Source organism: Perkinsus marinus, assembly GCF_000006405.1.
Source record: "Perkinsus marinus ATCC 50983 genomic scaffold scf_1104296944404, whole genome shotgun sequence".
NCBI classification, from domain to species: domain Eukaryota; phylum Perkinsozoa; order Perkinsida; family Perkinsidae; genus Perkinsus; species Perkinsus marinus.
This window is the reverse complement of record NW_003211409.1, coordinates 242,380-259,824: the sequence shown is the minus strand read 5'-3', so window position 1 is coordinate 259,824 and position 17,445 is coordinate 242,380. Positions and strand designations below refer to the sequence as shown.

General features: G+C 47.0%; 2 protein-coding genes across 2 annotated transcripts; both read right to left on the bottom strand.

The window, feature by feature from the left end:
- Window positions 1-2,576: 2,576 nt before the first annotated feature.
- On the bottom strand, window positions 2,577-6,070 carry Pmar_PMAR001085 (hypothetical protein; the record flags this gene model as incomplete). Its single annotated transcript, XM_002780447.1, has 2 exons — window positions 2,577-3,102; window positions 3,231-6,070. 2 exons carry the CDS (start codon window positions 6,068-6,070, stop codon window positions 2,577-2,579), a joined length of 3,366 nt encoding a protein of 1,121 aa, XP_002780493.1.
- A 1,143-nt stretch (window positions 6,071-7,213) lies between these two features.
- Window positions 7,214-16,752, bottom strand: Pmar_PMAR001084 (hypothetical protein; the record flags this gene model as incomplete). Its single annotated transcript, XM_002780446.1, has 37 exons — window positions 7,214-7,371; window positions 7,419-7,500; window positions 7,668-7,791; window positions 7,837-7,993; window positions 8,222-8,330; window positions 8,377-8,443; window positions 8,809-8,884; window positions 8,937-9,039; window positions 9,082-9,174; window positions 9,215-9,274; window positions 9,447-9,568; window positions 9,782-9,845; window positions 9,899-10,021; window positions 10,216-10,326; window positions 10,377-10,472; window positions 10,543-10,649; window positions 10,696-10,806; window positions 10,852-10,906; window positions 11,160-11,296; window positions 11,696-11,809; window positions 11,861-11,968; window positions 12,018-12,219; window positions 12,465-12,588; window positions 12,632-12,659; window positions 12,707-12,802; window positions 13,118-13,168; window positions 13,208-13,247; window positions 13,306-13,417; window positions 14,244-14,311; window positions 14,363-14,483; window positions 14,981-15,089; window positions 15,378-15,436; window positions 15,565-15,611; window positions 16,042-16,118; window positions 16,163-16,235; window positions 16,510-16,616; window positions 16,662-16,752. 37 exons carry the CDS (start codon window positions 16,750-16,752, stop codon window positions 7,289-7,291), a joined length of 3,507 nt encoding a protein of 1,168 aa, XP_002780492.1. The 3' UTR covers window positions 7,214-7,288.
- Window positions 16,753-17,445: the final 693 nt, after the last annotated feature.

The window sequence follows — 17,445 nt, the reverse complement described above, 5'->3', positions numbered from 1 at the left end:
ATTTATTGAGGACTCATGTGACGAGGGTGGATACCTGGCAGGATCACTTACGGTCAGTGTTGTGGGCCTACAACACAACATTTCATAGTGTGACTGGGTATGCCCCGTTTTTCCTAATGTATGGGCGGGAGCCGCCTACGTTATTTTTCCCAGCTTTGGAACCATACGTTGATTACGTGTTTGATCCCAAGGACCTTGCTCATAGGCTATGAGCCGCAATATATCCGCCTCGAGAGAGGCAAGCGACAGTGTCGCTGCGACACCCGAGTGTCTTCCGAACACTTCGACACATAGCATGGTCATCTGGTCGTCGGATACCCCCACCCAGGCCATTGTCGAGTAGCAAGATGGAATAATGTGCTCGCCAACGTCACGTGTACGCACGAGCAAGTGTGACGCCCGAACCTACTCCTTATCGAGTCTCTTTCTGAGATTCTCCTCCGTCTCTCTATGCTGGCAGCTGGTGTTGGCAGCACCCTCATCTGAGCTATCCTCTGTAATTGACGAGCTAGACAGTGACATGAATGTGAACTCAAGGTAACCAAAACCTAGTCGAATAGAACGAGAGTCTCGTTACGAGACGCCGGGACGGTGACGTGCTGTCCAAAGTTACGTCACGTCACCCAGCACGTGTCGCACGCCCTAGCTCGCCGACATAACGAGACTATCAAGACTACCTGGCAAGCCGTTGGTTCCCACAAGGACTCCTCTTCGTCTGAGCCATGTGAGACGCCGATCCTCCCTGTGCACGCGTACGGCGGCCTGCCGACCGTGATGCAAGTTTCGGCCCCTATGCCGGAGAAGTATGATGGAACAGGGGACTTACGATTATGGTTTCGGCGTTACGAGAATTGTGGCCAGGCAGTAGGATGGTCAGAGGGAGCGATGGCGGCCCACCTAGGTGGCTATTTTGCTGGCCATTTATTCGAGTGTTGGGAGAAGAACGCTAAATGTGGCCCCTATCGAGTCGAGCTGCAGGGCTCGCCTCGACTCGACATTTCTCCGCCACCGGGCTCGACCGAGTTCGACTCGTCGAAAATCAGAGGGCCTCGACTCGACTCGCCGGACTCGGCATGCCGGAAGGTGGTCAATGCCATTGACTCAATAGGTGCTAGCTGTGACTAATGCCAACTAGGTTCAGCCAGGTCTATGGAAGCCTTCCATTGGAAGACTTCAGCTGTCAGGTACGCATCTGTGAATGAACGCTATGTTCACAGACTGTGAACATAACGTTCACAGATACCGTTCAATTTGAACGGTTCAAACTTGCAATGTTCAAACATCGAAAGGTTCACTTAGGTTTGATTCCATTGATCCAACGAAACACTCTTAAATCAAGAGTCTTCATTACCGACACATTCACTCCGAGCTTCATGTGTATTCTACTGCATTCAAAACATATGAATGTTCCGAGTTATGATGCTAGACCACCGGGGATTCTCTTCCCCATAATCTGAGAAAGAGACCACAAGTCTGTCGCTAGACGCGCTGTCAGCGTGTGAGTGCCTAGCGAGTCAGCCACTCAGCGTGACACTGAGTGACTAGCATGACGCTAATAGTTCGATAGTCGGGCTCGGCCGATCCGAGTTCTAATTCGACATTCCTAGAATCGATCCTCAGCGAACTCAAGTCGAAATGCAGTACCAGCGCATCTTTGGTTCTCCGATCGGTCCAATAGTTGATGTAGCTCGGCAGGAGCACGAGAACATCTCGGCATGTGAATTAGCAAGAACTGAGATGAATATCATATCCGTGGCTATTCTGATACAGTTCAAGTATAAACCCAGATTCAGTGAACTATAGAGTGAGGGAGCGTGGAGGGAATTTGACCGTCGATGTCAACGATTGCTGAACTTCGGTGCCTCGAATATCATATCCGTGAGCTTTCGGGTTCTTAGATAGTGGAAGAACGCGAAGCTAATTTTTGTCGGTCCGCCTTGGGCGGACAACGACCACCGTGGCGGCGCCTTAGTCACACTTCGCAATGCGAACTTCGCATACCATGCGGGTTGCCTCTTCGAGGCTCGTCGGGACTCGACCGAGCTCGACCGAAAAACGAGTCGAGCTTCGAGGCTCCGCCGAGCCGAGCGTCGACTTTGAGCTATGCGAAGGCGTACAGTGCTCCGGTAAAGGAACATTACACCCTTCATAGATAGTACCACTAGTTAACTTAGACCATGCTTTAGAGCACATAGAATTGGTAGGCTTCTTGATACCCTGAGTCAGGGTCCCTGACGTAGATCACAAACAATAGAGCAAAAACCCTTATCAATAAGTTGAGATAAAGCAACTTCAAATATAGAATGACGCTCCTTGTCGAGTTTAGCTATAGAAGCTAGACCACGTTTAGCAGCATGATAGGAATTATACTCTGGACGGGAACCATCCCACCAGGGGACCCTTAGTATGGGCTCTACCTAATGGAGCATCAGATTCGTAGACCCATGACCTAGATATAGGGTCCCAAGGGGGAAGTTGATCACGCCTTGTAGACTCTCTATCCGATTCGTCAACGAGTAGAGTATCATCCATACCGAAAGACGTATCATCAGTAGGATAAATCTTAGCATCGTGAATCACGATTCGTGATAGAGATCTTGATAAAGACCAATCGGACCACTTAGAGAGTTGGCTTTGGCAAGGGACTCGATAGTTAAAGAAGACTTGACCGTTAGATCACGTAGACTTGGCACAACCTTAGAGTAATGACTGACCTGCATAACCATAACCTTCCTAGCCCAATCCATCTCCTTGACAGACAAGCGACCATCTAGAAGATCTAGAGCGTTAACTTTAGATGAACCAGTAGAACCACCGATGATGACTTGGATACCTTCTGGCGATAGACTTATAGTGGTACGAAGTTTAGCCATCGTAGAACAACCAATGATGACTGGAGTACTGAGTTCATTAGAGGCCAAAAGGAAGGAGTCCTTGACGAATGTAGAGCCATATCCAACCTCTAGCTCGACTTTACCGAGAACTGACAAGGTAGAGCCATTGGCGACATTAATATGACCGAGAGCCGAAGGATCATCGAAGCGGAGCTCCTTATTATTAGACGACGCAGTGTAGAGACTGCAATTAGTGATACGTCTGCACCTGTATCATAGAGTACTGGCCGGATAGTACCACAGATAGACAGATCACCGACAACCATTGAGATTCTAGAGCTGGACGTACTAGATGTTGCCGTAGAGTCGGGAGACGATGAGTGGAGAGCATTGTACTTAGAGCACTGTGAATCTGAACCTTCTAGAGTAGAGACTCTAAGGTAGGATTCAGCATCCTCACGTGAGACTAGATGGGCCTTGGTCTTAGGATTAGTAACCTTGGCATTAGGAGTCGGCGTAGAGGGCTCGTCCTTGACAGGCTTCTTTTTGCTCTCAACTTGAACCTCACTAGACTTCTTATTGTTCTTCTTAGCTGGTTTAGATATACCATCGACCGGTTTGTCGGCCCGACAGACATAGGCTAGATGTCCTTTCTTACGACATCTCTGACAATAGAGACTCTTGTCGGGAACATTGCACTGATCGGTAACATGATTAGAGTTACCGCACTTGTTGCACCTTGAGCTTAAATTGCTCACCTTGCCTCGACAGAGTCTAGCCGGATGACCAACGCCGGTGCAACGATAACATTGTATAGACATAGAGTCGGCGCCAACAGCATAGACGTGGGCATCGAGGTTAGAGTCATCGTCGACATCACCGACAACCGTATTAACCTTCTGAGAATTAGGATTAGGATAACCTCTAGACTTGGGGTTCTTATCAGCCTTAGTAGTTTTGCCAGATTCATTAGACGATTTTGAATAGGTATTTGCCACTTGGTTGTATAGAGCTTGACGGCGGACTCTACCCAATCGACGACGTTCATAGCCAGTCAGTAGACGCACGAACTCATCGAACGTAATAGTAGAATCACCTAACTCCCTGTCGACCTTATCACGTAGATAATCAGCCTGTAGACCATCATATAGTCTTCTCTTCATATCATACTCATAAGTCATAATACCCATTAGATGCAGCTCAGTAACAGTAGACTCTAGTCTCTTGACATAGTCAGATAGAGACTCAGAAGTTCCTTGCTCACACATGAAGAATGAAATCTTAGCCTTAGCAATAGAATCTTCATCATCGTAGAAGGAACGGAGTTGACGCTGTAGACGCGCGAGATGTTTCTCATAGTCTAGATAACACTTAGCAGGGGGTTGAGTACCCTTGATGAGCTTGCGCCAAGTAGAGGGCTCAATATTACTATTAGCCCATAGATACCGAGTGACCGCATCATGACCTTCTAAAACAAAGTCGATCTCTCTAACAATAGTAGAACCACTTCTCGAATCCCCTTCTCCCTTGAAGATAGGCTTTAGAGGCTTCTTCTCGGCGATGGACCTAGCGGCTTCGAATTCTTTAGTAGAAATCTTAGCTCGACAGGGTTGAGAACCGCAACCCGGACAAATAGCACCGTAAGAGGGAGGAGCACGATTAGGGGGTTGATAAAAGCGACTACCATAGAGACCACCTTGAGCGGAAGTTGGGACAAATCCATCAGCTAGACCGGTCTTGGGCACATTAGATGGAGATCGACGAGGTGGTTCGCCGTCGCCAGATAATAACGAAGACCTTCTAGAAGACGTAGAAGACTTAGAGCCTTGGGAACGCTTAGAATCTTCACGACGACGAGAGTGGCGTGAACCATTTGAACTCTCATTCTTAGAAGTCTTCCTAGGAGGTCGACTAGAATGACGAGAACTAGAGGAGCCCTTGTCCCTAGAGGACTCAGAAGCTCTAGAGCAGCAGGAACTATGTTGGCTAGATGCAACAGAGATGTGATCTTGTCTACTCCTAGGTGACCCATGGCCGGAGTCCCTAGAGTGGCAAAAATCACCAATTCTCCTGTCCCTAGAGGACTCACGAACGGAGCGACTAGAACAGCGAGAACCACGAGAAGCAATCTGACCGTTTTGATATCGGTCAAGGGATAGAGGACCTTGAGTAGATGGTTGTTGTAATTCGTGGCCAACGTCGGTAGTATTAGTACCAGTTACACCAATAGGCATAGAGGGCATCATAGATGGAGAACCAACAACCGAATAGGGGACTAGAGATAAGCCCCCATTAGGGCCAGGGATGTAGCCCCATTGGAAATTAGAGGCACCAACACTTGACTGCGCATTAGATGAAAAAGGGTTAACAGGAATAGGATAGAAACCCGTAGATCCATCGATAATAGGATTAGTAGGCTGGACGAATCCTTGGTGCACAATAGGAGTAACCGGCATAGTAGCATTAACAGGGCCAGTAGAGTGCTTAGCAGTAGTGTTGGGATGTTGGCTAGAGATACCATTACCATTAAGAACATTAACAGCAGAGGGTACAGCCGTAGCAACAGTCTTCTTACTAGAATTAGCCAGATCATCATTACCCGATATATTAGAACTGTCACCATTACCCTCGAGGGGTGTAGTGGAGTCAGCCTCAATAGTCTTAAACCCACTAGACGACGAAGCAGAAGGTTGAGGAACCGGATCATCACCAGAGTTACCATTCTTGGGAGTAGATACAGACTTACCATTAGTAGCATCGGATATATCACCGAGACTAGACCGACGTTCCTTGTTAGATAAGGAACTTTCATTTTCAATAGAATCAGCGCAAGGCTTGGCAATTCTAGAGGAATGACGAGTAGCGCTAATAGCACGCTTCTTAGTAGAGGCTTTAAGGGTCGGCGTTCTTGTGACACCAGTCATGTAGACAGTACCCAGATTAATAGGTAAACCACGTAGACCGCGACCATCGGAGATAGAAACAGCACTAGTAGAAGAATCGTTGCCGAATGTCGGAGTGCAGTGCATCCGATCAGGGTAGACGGAAGACGAATCTTCCTTACCGTTAAACAGAGCATTAGAGTTACCAGTTACGATAGAACCGATAGAATGCTTGTCGTTAACGTTGTCGCCCAGACAACCAGAAATACCATTACTCATAGGTAGGACTAGAACATCGTTGTGCTCAACGTAGATCTCAGGACCAGCCTCAACAGTAGAGTGTTGAGGTACCATACCATCGTTAAAAGATGACGATAGATTTCCTTGAGGGTCGTCGTGGTCATAGACAGTAGACCGGCCTCGAACTTCTTGTGTTCTCGAGGGAAGAGAACGATGGCGGAGCATAGAACGCCTTCTTAAAGGAGATAAGCTTGCCGAGCTGGAGCTAGATCCAGCAGGTAGAAGCTGAGGCATAGATGACGACATAGTGAACGCAGAGGTTCGGTAGGAAATCCCGGTAAAATGTGCGGACAATGGGCGTAAACAGGTACCAGAAATTTCAGAATTTCTGGAGGGTGGTTCGATGTGCGAAGTAGATTGCACAGGTGTAAAGCGTTCACTAGAACTGAGCCCAGAATCCGACAGCTGCATAACACAATGCGGCGACTCACTAATAGAATGCATAGATAATACAGATCAGATACAGTTCTATATGTAGACGAGATAGAGATCACAATAGAGATCGATGATAGACCACCAGAGTAGACGGACGGGTAGATCACAAGGATCAAACGAACTTAAATCCAGTATTTTAGTCCAATAAAGCCTTTGATTGAAACGGTTAGATTCTAGGCGAGCGCCATAGAATCCTGCGCTGCCTGAGGGTCAGCACAGCGCAGGTTGGAAAAATCTTGCGCAAGTCGCGTCCTGGCGCAAGAGTGAAATTATTGAGTAAATTGACCCTATGAATCCGATACGTGAGAGTAGCCAACCCAAGATGCAGAGTTACTGAGCGTGATTCAAGATTGTTGTGTACGTTGCAATATTCTGCTTGTCCTCTCGAGTTGCATTATATCCAAAATTCGCACCTGACCTTTATCCTCATGTAGATGGCGTGAGAAGACGGGAGTATCTTGCAATCACTCGAGATGCATCCTCTTGTGTCAACAGACCGAACCAGATAATCGTTCGGTCACACATGATTTTCAACCACTATCACAATCGCTTTCGCACGACGAAAAAGCTCACGGAAATAGATGAGATATCTATCGCATCTTCCGCTGTATTAGCGCACGGGCCCTGCTCTAGGGCTTCGAGTTTCTCCTCACTGAGATGTGCGGATGCATCACTGCAAAGTTGCAGCTTCAACGACTACAGACCAAACTCGTAACACAACCACATCTTACACCCAAAGGAGATACAAACTACCCAATGGTACTCTGGACACAGTAAACGGGAGTAATAGTCGGTGATCAAATCAGGCGAACTTCACGACTCAGGGCGTACCATATTCTAACCCAATGAGCTCCTCAACGATCCACTCATCAAAGGTGACTCGGCGTTTCCGGGGTTGTTCCAGGACGGCATAGGAGCGGCTGGGAAGGAGAAAATTGCTATCGGTCATCTCGTGATCGACTCTTACCCAATGGTTGAGACCGCCGAAAGACACCGTCGTTCTGAATGCTCAACAGATGTGACCGTAGCTCGGTAACAGCCAGTCGCATCTGAATCACCAACAGTAGCATGCAACCGCGGAAATCATAAAGTGATATTATATTGCTAGTATAATACACCCGTGAAGGACACAGGACACTATCATACACACGTGGGCAACACAGAACAGTATAATGCGCCCATAAAGACCACGAAGTAGTAGCAACGTCATACTTACCCCCGACGATCGGAATTTGACAGCACGCAGACGAGTGACGACTCGAGAGAGGCTCTGATTGACCATATCCGGCCTCTGGGCAGCCCCAGCCCTGCAGAGCTCCTCAACCGCATTAGCGTCCAATCTGACAGCAACTGTCCAGCGCTACACTCAATGCTCACAGACCTACCCGATCACTCTAACGACCGACTCTAGACTGCCGAGATCCTCTGAGGCTGTGAAGGTAGCGCTCGCCCAGACTAGATAGTCGACCAATCGTAACATCTGCATTAACGCTAAGTTCAGACGATCGCACTTTTCCTGTGGCCACGTGCGGGAGGGAGAATCTGGAAAAACACTTTAACTATTCGCAGTGTGGGAAAATATGCACAAAGTCAACTACATATGTGGGAGAGAATATGAAAATTCTGAGGAAATTCTGGAGAAATTCTTGTTGGTTTCTGCACACTTCTACCCAAACTTATGTGTAAACTCCTGAACTCAGCTAAGGAATGCGAACATATATTCTAACACCGACAATTCGTAAACACTCCGACAGTGCGTAAACTACTCACCAACACCAGCGACGCTCCGTACGAACGAATCCACACTAGCCAGCTTATCCACTTCGAAACAGGCGAACCCCACTAAATCATCCTGAAGGCGCTCCGGTCTCATGGGAGGCTAAGAAAATGTTCTCATCCATCAGCATTCATTCAATGGAGCCTACCAGAATACTCGATGTGTTCTCCCTAATCTCAAGGGCAGTAGCGACAGCCCAGTGATACTGCTGTGACCTGACATGTAAGTTTATCCAAAGCTTTATACTTTCCTATACTTCATAGGTATGGGAAAATATGCACATGATCAACTACGTGTATTGGTGACAGTATAAAGATGCTGAGGGAGTTCCTATTGGTTTCTGTACACTTCTACCCCCAATCGAATGTGAACGCCTATGAAGGAAACTACCGAACTTAGCTGAGGGCACTTAGCATATAGCCCTCTAACACTGGACTACATCCGACAATTTTGTAGGTATCTCTGCCTAACACACTACATCCAAACTTCAAAGCAGTGATACCTCATCTCGATAATGACAATCACATGAGGACAATCTTGACTAGCGCACTATGAAGATTCTCGTCCAGCCCAATCTCACCTAAGATACTCTTTCACTCTCTGCCAATCAGGCCTCGGGTCCGCTTGCAGATACGACGAACTCGGTGGAGCCTCACCTGACCATCGACACATCGACAATTCCCAACAGCATGATCCCCTCCTACGCACCAGCACGAGTATGCAGTCTATCCACATCAGCCCTCAGTTCACTGGCCTGCTCATTCAGTTCCTCAATATCATCCTGGAGACCCATCGCCACCGACGCTGCTATCTACATACCAAACTAACTTCAAATACTACAACCATAGCCTACCTGTGATGCATCAATAGACTCCGAAGCGGAGCCGCTTCTTCTGCCAATCCCTGACGCCTTCAGAGCCTCTATTATCTCAACAATGCCAAGGACCTACCATACAGTAAGCAATCGCTATACGAATCAATCTCACCGATTCCTGCTGGTTGCCCATGCTCTCAGCCGCCTGATGCTCCGTCCGTCGCAGTATAGCCTACAAAGAGCAACCTTCACCCAAACACCAATAATGTTCCCAGGGGAACACATTCTTCAATAGATGTCATCACATTAGAAACATTTTCCCCATTCTTATCAAACTCTAGGGAAGGTTATTTCTCAAAGGTAGATGGGTGCTGCCCATCGCTACAGCATCCAGCCTCACTTACTTCCATCTGTCCCAAACTAACCCCAAGACCACGGACTTCCTCGTCCACGCGGACTATATCGTCAGCGAGGCTCCCAAGTGCACCTTCGTTCGCGGACGAATCGGGTTGCTCAAAGGTGTTGACTGACAACAAGAACAACCCTTTCCTCACAGATCGGACCAGTCTCATAAAATATGCACATGGTCAACTACGTATGTTGACGACAGTATGAAAATTTCCAGGAAATTTGAAAAAATTCCTATTTGTTCCTGTGCATTTCTACACCAAGTTTGTGTAAACATCTATAATTAGTGAGGAAACTCCTTAGCTCAGCTGATCGGACCGTTCACACTCACTTTCCGTGACCTTATCCTCCAGTGCCTCCACCACTGCAGGGACCGCCTTCTCCACAAAAAGCTCCTACAAATCACCGCTTCCGAGACACACCTCTACAACGACGCTACTCGACTCACCTTCACGATGCCAGGCAGGGTCCTGGCCACTTCCGAAGTGACCTCCTCGCCGGCGCCATCAACAGAGCTCGACAGCCGTCTGACACCTCGCCAGACCTTATCCGATACCATCATATGGCCGGTCTGCATAGACAAGCATAAGGACGTTCAACGCGGCGCTCAATAGCATCATTCATATTTCCACGAATTTATGTTTCCTCACGAATTTGGATAGACATGTTCAGAAACCAACGAGAAATTCCCTAACTCTCCTCAAAATACTGTCATCAACACATGTAGTTGACTTTGTGACTATTCCCCCCCACACTGCTGCTCACCAGAGCCTCCGGCGTCATATCCTCGGCCAGGCATCGGCTCAGCTTGCCCACCTCCGTGCTGAGCGATCCGTCCACCTCAACTGGCTCCTCCGAGGAAGCAGCCTCGACCGTCTGCAACAGTGTAGTAAATATACACCATATTCTATGAGAAGCAAGCTCACCTTCTGGCAAGCGACCTGAACACTATCCGCAAGGAACCTGATGAACTTCCGCACTTGTCTGGCCGTCAGCGGATCACTGCTTGGGACAAACTTCTCCTGAAATTTCTCAGTCACACATTCATCATATATTGAGGCATGCACGATAACAACCGGCATTCAAGCTCACCGAAAGAGGCTCCTTCTCCTGCTCTCCTACCACTGCTGCTGCTGCTGTCGATGCTATTACTCCTTTCCTCGGCGACAGACTACTACCCACTGACTCAGACGCCGGACCTGACAAGACCTCGTCAATACAACAGCGTCAACCCCTTGCACCGACCGGTCCTCCTAGCGTTCGACGAGCCCTTCCCAGCCGGTGATTGCGCCATAGCAGAGTCATGGTCATCAGCAGCAGCAACTGACTCCTCTTCTGAGATCGTCCTAGCAGCGCCTGATAGTGGATAAGACTGCCTTGGTGATGATGATGATACCACACCTTCCTCAACTTCTTCCCCTGAGGATATCTCCCCCGGCAGAGGAGCCCCACTGACCTGATAAGACGACACTAGAACCCAGTGTAGGCGGGAAAATACGCAAATGATCATCAACATGTGTCGGTGACAATATGGAAATTCTGAGAATTCTTTTATGGGAATTCTCATCAGTTTCTGTATATTCCTATTCGAATTCATATATAAACTCTTGAGCTCAGCTGAACATATATTCCAACACTGCTACAACCACTATCGCAGCACTCTACTGCCTGGCAGTTCGCCGTCCCCTAAAGGGACTACCAACGCGTACCTCCAAAGCAGCTGTAGTCGCCGCATCACTCAACTTAGCAGCTTGCTGCGCACTACGGATTTTCTGCATTTGCTTTATCAAGTCGCTTGCTTTCATGCCGCCACTCCTCGGAGGCTCGCTCTTCTCCTCGACAGTCTCTGACAAAATAGCATTACTACTTCTTGAGGTAGAGCATGTGATCCAACTAGTTGTAATAATGCCTGGTCAAGCAGATACTTCTTACATACATAGTGCAGTTTCACCCGAGGTATGAAAAAACCCCGAATAACCTATTTCGCGTTTCACTTCGCCAAAAACGCCTGTGATCAGTGAATAACGCATAAAACACGTGATGTGTTTCACGTGATATGGGGCGATTTGTCCGGTATTATTCGCGAAGTATTTCCAATTCACTTCATATCGTGACTATCGCGTTTTTCCCACATAGAGTATCACACCACTTCACGTAAAACGGGCGAAACACCACTGAGGGGACTGCACGCCCCACACGTATTCGAAACCAACACATAACATATCCGCCAGCTCCCCTTGCCAACCTGTGATCAGCTTCTTCTCCGACTCAATGTCCTCAACTCCATCACCCGTCCTCTTCTCAGCTGCCTCCTTCAACACTGTCGCTATTCGATCCAACTCCAACACTGCACCGTTACCTATCACACACTACCACAACAAGGCACCACTTCCCTTCTTCTCATTCCCACTATAAAGATATTGATATTTGGGTTGTCCAGGGTCGCCTACCGACCAAGTGACCATCGTATATGCTGATGGATTCGGGTTACTGTGTGCGACAAAGCCACTCGCTATACCTAAATCATCCTCTCCTACTACTAGGAGCCATGATAAATTCTTTTTTACCAACGCCCTCAACTTCATAAAAGGTAATACTGCCCGCCGATAGGAGCATCCAATAGGACTTGCAAAGAGTTGCTTGTGTGAGCAGGGCTATCGTGAGGGTTTCCGACGGGGCCTCCACAGTGAGCTCCTCGGTGTCCACTGAGGCAGCCTCAGGAACTACTGCCTCTAGCGTCACAGCATCAACACTGCCGACGAACGACACCTGACAAACTCCCATAGAAATTCGAAACCGAGGGGGGGGGGGGGGAATATTCACAAGGTAGAATGTGCGCGTTGATAAAATGAGGGAATATCCGGAAAGTGTGGGCATCCTACCGTAAACCGCGCGTAAATTTACACGACTGCCTCTCGTGAATTCCTAGTGTCACTAAATTCAAACTGAACGCCCTCCTTCACCACAATCCAACATAGAGCGTGTATGCTGTATCAGTTAAGATGAGCACTCACCGACGAGGCACTTGTGAGGCGAATGACTTGTCCAATTTGAATTTCTCCTTTGAACTGCAGGGCGATCACCAGTGCCTTCTCGAGTATTATGAAGATAGTCTCAGTGCAGCCGATGATAGCGGACCTGAGGTCCCAAGTTCGATCCCCACACCTCGCGTTTTTCTTACTTGATGCCTCGAACTTCCTCTCCCGAAGCTAACAGAGTGAGAATACAATACATACAACTATGAGGTTTCCCCTACCTATATCATGTTCAGCAATTATATGTACCTCCCAGGAGCTTGGGTTTACTGTGAAGTAGCGGACATGCGATCCACAAGCAGTCGCCAGTCGTGAACCTGATGACACTTCGATCGACCTCATTAAAGTTTCACCCGTTTTACGTAATACTCTATAAAAAAACCGATGTTCGCGGTGATATGCAGTAGTCGTGAAATACATTTTTCACTAGTGTTCACATATCACAGGTGAAACTCCATCATTACAACCTTCACAAGATTGCCGCATTCACAATGAGGAACTTCCCAGCGTTTCTCTACTCGAAAAAGTCCGCATAAATTCTAACGGATAGAACTTGTTAAAATAACAAGTCACTGAAACTTTGTAAAGTCGGCGACTACTATAACGAGTGAGCCCATCGACCCTAAGCCTACCATCAGTCGATATAGAAGCCGCAACTCTACCCTCAGCAGTGGCTGATGTATCTAAACGACGACCGATGGAGGAGCCAATGCCTCCCCTACCAAGTTCCCTACCACTGCCGTCATCAACTGAGTCCGTCTCCTGAAGAAGATCGGTCGGCCAACTACGAGTCGAGAGAATTATGGTATGACTAACTTACCTTGTAATGCGCCGCAGCCTGTCTGTAAACGTGCAAACACACATCCTCGCACTTCCGAACTTCTATAGAGACCCTCGAAAACCCTTGGGGGCAGTTCGATGCTACCGGATGCCTGAGAGAAGAGGAGTATAGCAGAACCGACGGTTAGGGAAAACATGCACATGGTGTTGGTGACATTTGTGGAAATTCTGAGGAAATTTGAAGAAATTTTTGTTGGTTTCTTCACATTTCTACCCGAACTTGTATGTAAACTTCTATAACTAATGATGAAACTCCTTGACTTAGCTGTGGAGAGCGAACATGTATTCCTCCAACACTCATAGAAATATTCAACGAGTAACGGTAATCAATGCATATTTGAGCGATCAACAGCAGTGTGGGAAAATATGCACATGGTGTTGGTGACATTTGCGGAAATTCTGAAGAAATTCTCGTTGGTTTCTGTACATTCCTACCCTAGTCCGTATACGGAAACTCCCGAGCTCAGCTGAGAAAAGCAAACATATATTCCTACTCCAACACTGTATAGGAAACTCCAGAGCTCAGCTGAGAAAAGCGAACATATATTCCCACTCCAACACTGTATAGGAAACTCCCGAGCTCAGCTGAGAAAAGCGAACATATATTCCTACTCCAACACTGTATAGGAAACTCCCGAGCTCAGCTGAGAAAAGCGAACATATATTCCCACTCCAACACTGTATAGGAAACTCCCGAGCTCAGCTGAGAAAAGCGAACATATATTCCTACTCCAACACTGTATTGGAAACTCCCGAGCTCAGCTGAGAAAAGCGAACCTATATTCCTACTCCAACACTGTATAGGAAACTCCCGAGCTCAGCTGAGAAAAGCGAACCTATATTCCTACTCCAACACTGATCACCAATCAGCGAACGCATGTGCCAATAACAGCTACCCAACCGCCCACCCCCCCTTACGATCCAGCAGCCACTATCGCTCTCACATGACGAAGACTCCAAAAGCACAGGGAACCATCAGCATGGACCTATCAAGGAGATGATGGGAGGAGATGCGACAAGCTTAGGGGTGTACTCACTGTGAAGAAGACATGATCGATATCAACACCATCATCGTTGTCACTCATACCCTCGACGACCATAGGACACCAATGGACCTCAGCTACCTCAGAACGCTCCTCTCCTTCCAAGTGAATGTACCTACCAACAGAAGACTGAAGTCCAGTGTGGGAGGAGGATATGCACATGGTCAACTACGTGTTTTAGTGACAGTATGGAAATTTGGAGGAAATTTTTGGAAATTACTGTTATTTCTGCAAACTTCTACCCGAGTTCATATATAAACTTCTATAATTAGTGAGGAAACTCCAGAGCTCAGCTGAGGAAAGCAAACATATATTCCTACTCCAACACTGTATAGGAAACCCCTGAGCTCAGCTGAGGAAAGCGAACATATACTCCTACTCCAACACTGTATAGGAAACTCCTGAGTTCAGCTGAGAAAAGCGAACATATATTCCTACTCCAACACTGAATAAGGTATCCCTCACAGCTATTAGAAATGGGATGTCGGAGACGTGTGGTATACCTCATCATATCACAACAAATAGGTCCCCACAAGGTAACCTCTATTCATCTTACTGATACCACACCTCGACCCAAAATCCATCAACAGGCCGATGCAACCCATTTCTCACAGTTCACATCCAGCAATCCCCGCGTCCCGTCTGGCCCCCGTACACGGCGAGAAACGACTAACCGCAACGTCGTACATACCATCAGTACATACAACATATGAAGACCCATCTGACAATAGGAAACAACAACATCATCACCACTACTCCCATGGATACTCGACGGTGGCTGGAGAGTAGGTACTCAACAAGAGGCTAAGCCTTAGGAGCAGCTCATACAATGTTTCAGAGTGCTCAGAACGATTCATCCGAAGACTGTGCGGATGAGCATCATCCATGGAGTTTAACCACTGTTATGAGAAACACTTGTAGGAGCCAATCATGTGATCAGTCGGGGAAACATATACGTCCGATAACTTCCACCACTTGACGTTAAACGGATGAAGCTCCCATGACCTACCCCTGCCCTCGCATGCCTCCAAGTCGTACACTCTTCTCGAATTGGACAATACTTCAAACCTGACTGAGGCCATTACTCTACAACCACTGACGAGAAACTTCATGCAAAACACTGCATTATGCGAAAGTGTGACAGATGCACAGTAGCCTACTACTACTACTACTACTACTACTACTACTACTACTACCTATGGGGCTCCCTTTCACTCGAACTGTCCAAGTCCACTGCACGCATCTAAGGAAGGCAACTTTATGGAACATTAAGAACCCCCCCCCCCTAATCAGCCAACAGGAAGGAGCTCCCATGACTCTCCTCTTCCCTACATCTACTATAAGCTCACATAGTCAGTACTAGAAGATCAGACTACAGGCCAACACTGCAATGATAACACCGCGAGGTGCTGATAGCTAATATCTCCATATATATATTCCAACACTGCACTCACTATAATGCCACATTAGAGTTTCACCCGTTTTACGTGAAGTAGCGTAAAACTCGGCGAAGAACGCGATATTTGCGCTACACAGTAGTCCTGAAATATGTTACTCACAATTTTGTTTTTCATATCGCGGGTGAAACTCCATTGAGTACTGTAGCGAAAGCTCTAAACTACTCCGATCACTGAGTTCGACTGACCAAAGCCATCCCCCCCAGGACCACTCACCGTCCCCTTCCTCGCCACACTAGCAATATGTGAATGAGTTACCGCTACGCCTCGTCGTACTTCCTCTATAGTGTCATCTAAATGCTTCTTAACAACACCAACATTCACCATCTCCTATTACCACTTCTTTTAACCCCAGCTAGATCGAAAGCCTTCTTAAAGGGCCCGTCCTTCTGTTTGATAACATGCTCTACCTAAAACACATCGCCATACAAACTGAGTTCTCCATTGCTCTTAATAGTAAAGCTGAGAAGAACGCCAAACGCCCCAAGAAAAACACCAAAAAACCCAAGAAAAAACGCCAAGAAAAAACCGAGAAAAAACACCAAAAATACCCAAGATTAAACGCCAAGAGAAATAAACAATATAAAAGAATTCTCCGAAGCCACGCCAAAGACTCCTTATAAACGTACGCAACTAACCACTATCGATGCCAGTGACCAATAATATAGAAACTACTGTTATTACAATAGTGTCACCATCAATGGTAAACTTAGGGTGAGCTGAGTCCAACTCCAACACATCGCCTTTCCACGCCGCAGTAGAGGTAGTAGTACAAATATCATCATCAACAACTAACGAACAACAATAAAAATACATCTCTAAATATCGCGACGAACCTTCATCCACCGCTCGCCCTATCTGTGGAGCTATACCATGACCAAGCCCTGGAGGGAAAATATGGTCATTCTGAGTGAAAACATTCATCATTGTTAAATATAGAACAATCGAATAACCAGTCAACTTTCCCTTCGAATCTCACCACGAATGTTTATTTCAGCTCAGCACGTCCAGCACACATTCGCATTTACGTATATAAACTGTTATTTGTAGGGAACGAATTCAGACCGAAACCAGTGTGGGAAAATATGCACATGGTCAAACACTACGTTTGTTGGTGACAATATGGAAATTCTGAGAAAAATTTGGTTGAAATTCATATAACTCTATCCTAATGAGAAGCTCCTGAGCTCAGTGGGGAAAAGCAAACATATACTACAACACTAGCCCGAACAAATCTCCTTGTTCTAGTTGGATCTGCAGCAATTCTGGGAAATTTTTCGAGAGTTTGTAAACTCAATTTCAAGCCGTTAAAATTCCCACACTTTCAAAATGAAAAAACACCACAACGCCCATGACAGGCCTTCTCCATATTTAGGACCAGGGAATTATCTAGGAGCCTATAATGTTCCCAGGAAGGGGATCTCATTTTGAATTTTCCACGGATGGCTAGGAACACATTCTTCAATCAGTTTTCCATGTAAATTTTCCCCATTGTTATCAAACCTTGGCGAACTTTATTTCGCAAAGGTAGATGAGCCCCTGTTTGAAACAGCTTACATTGTCATTGTCATCGACATCAGATTCACTGCTGTCTAGCCCTACGTGGGAGATCTCCGATGG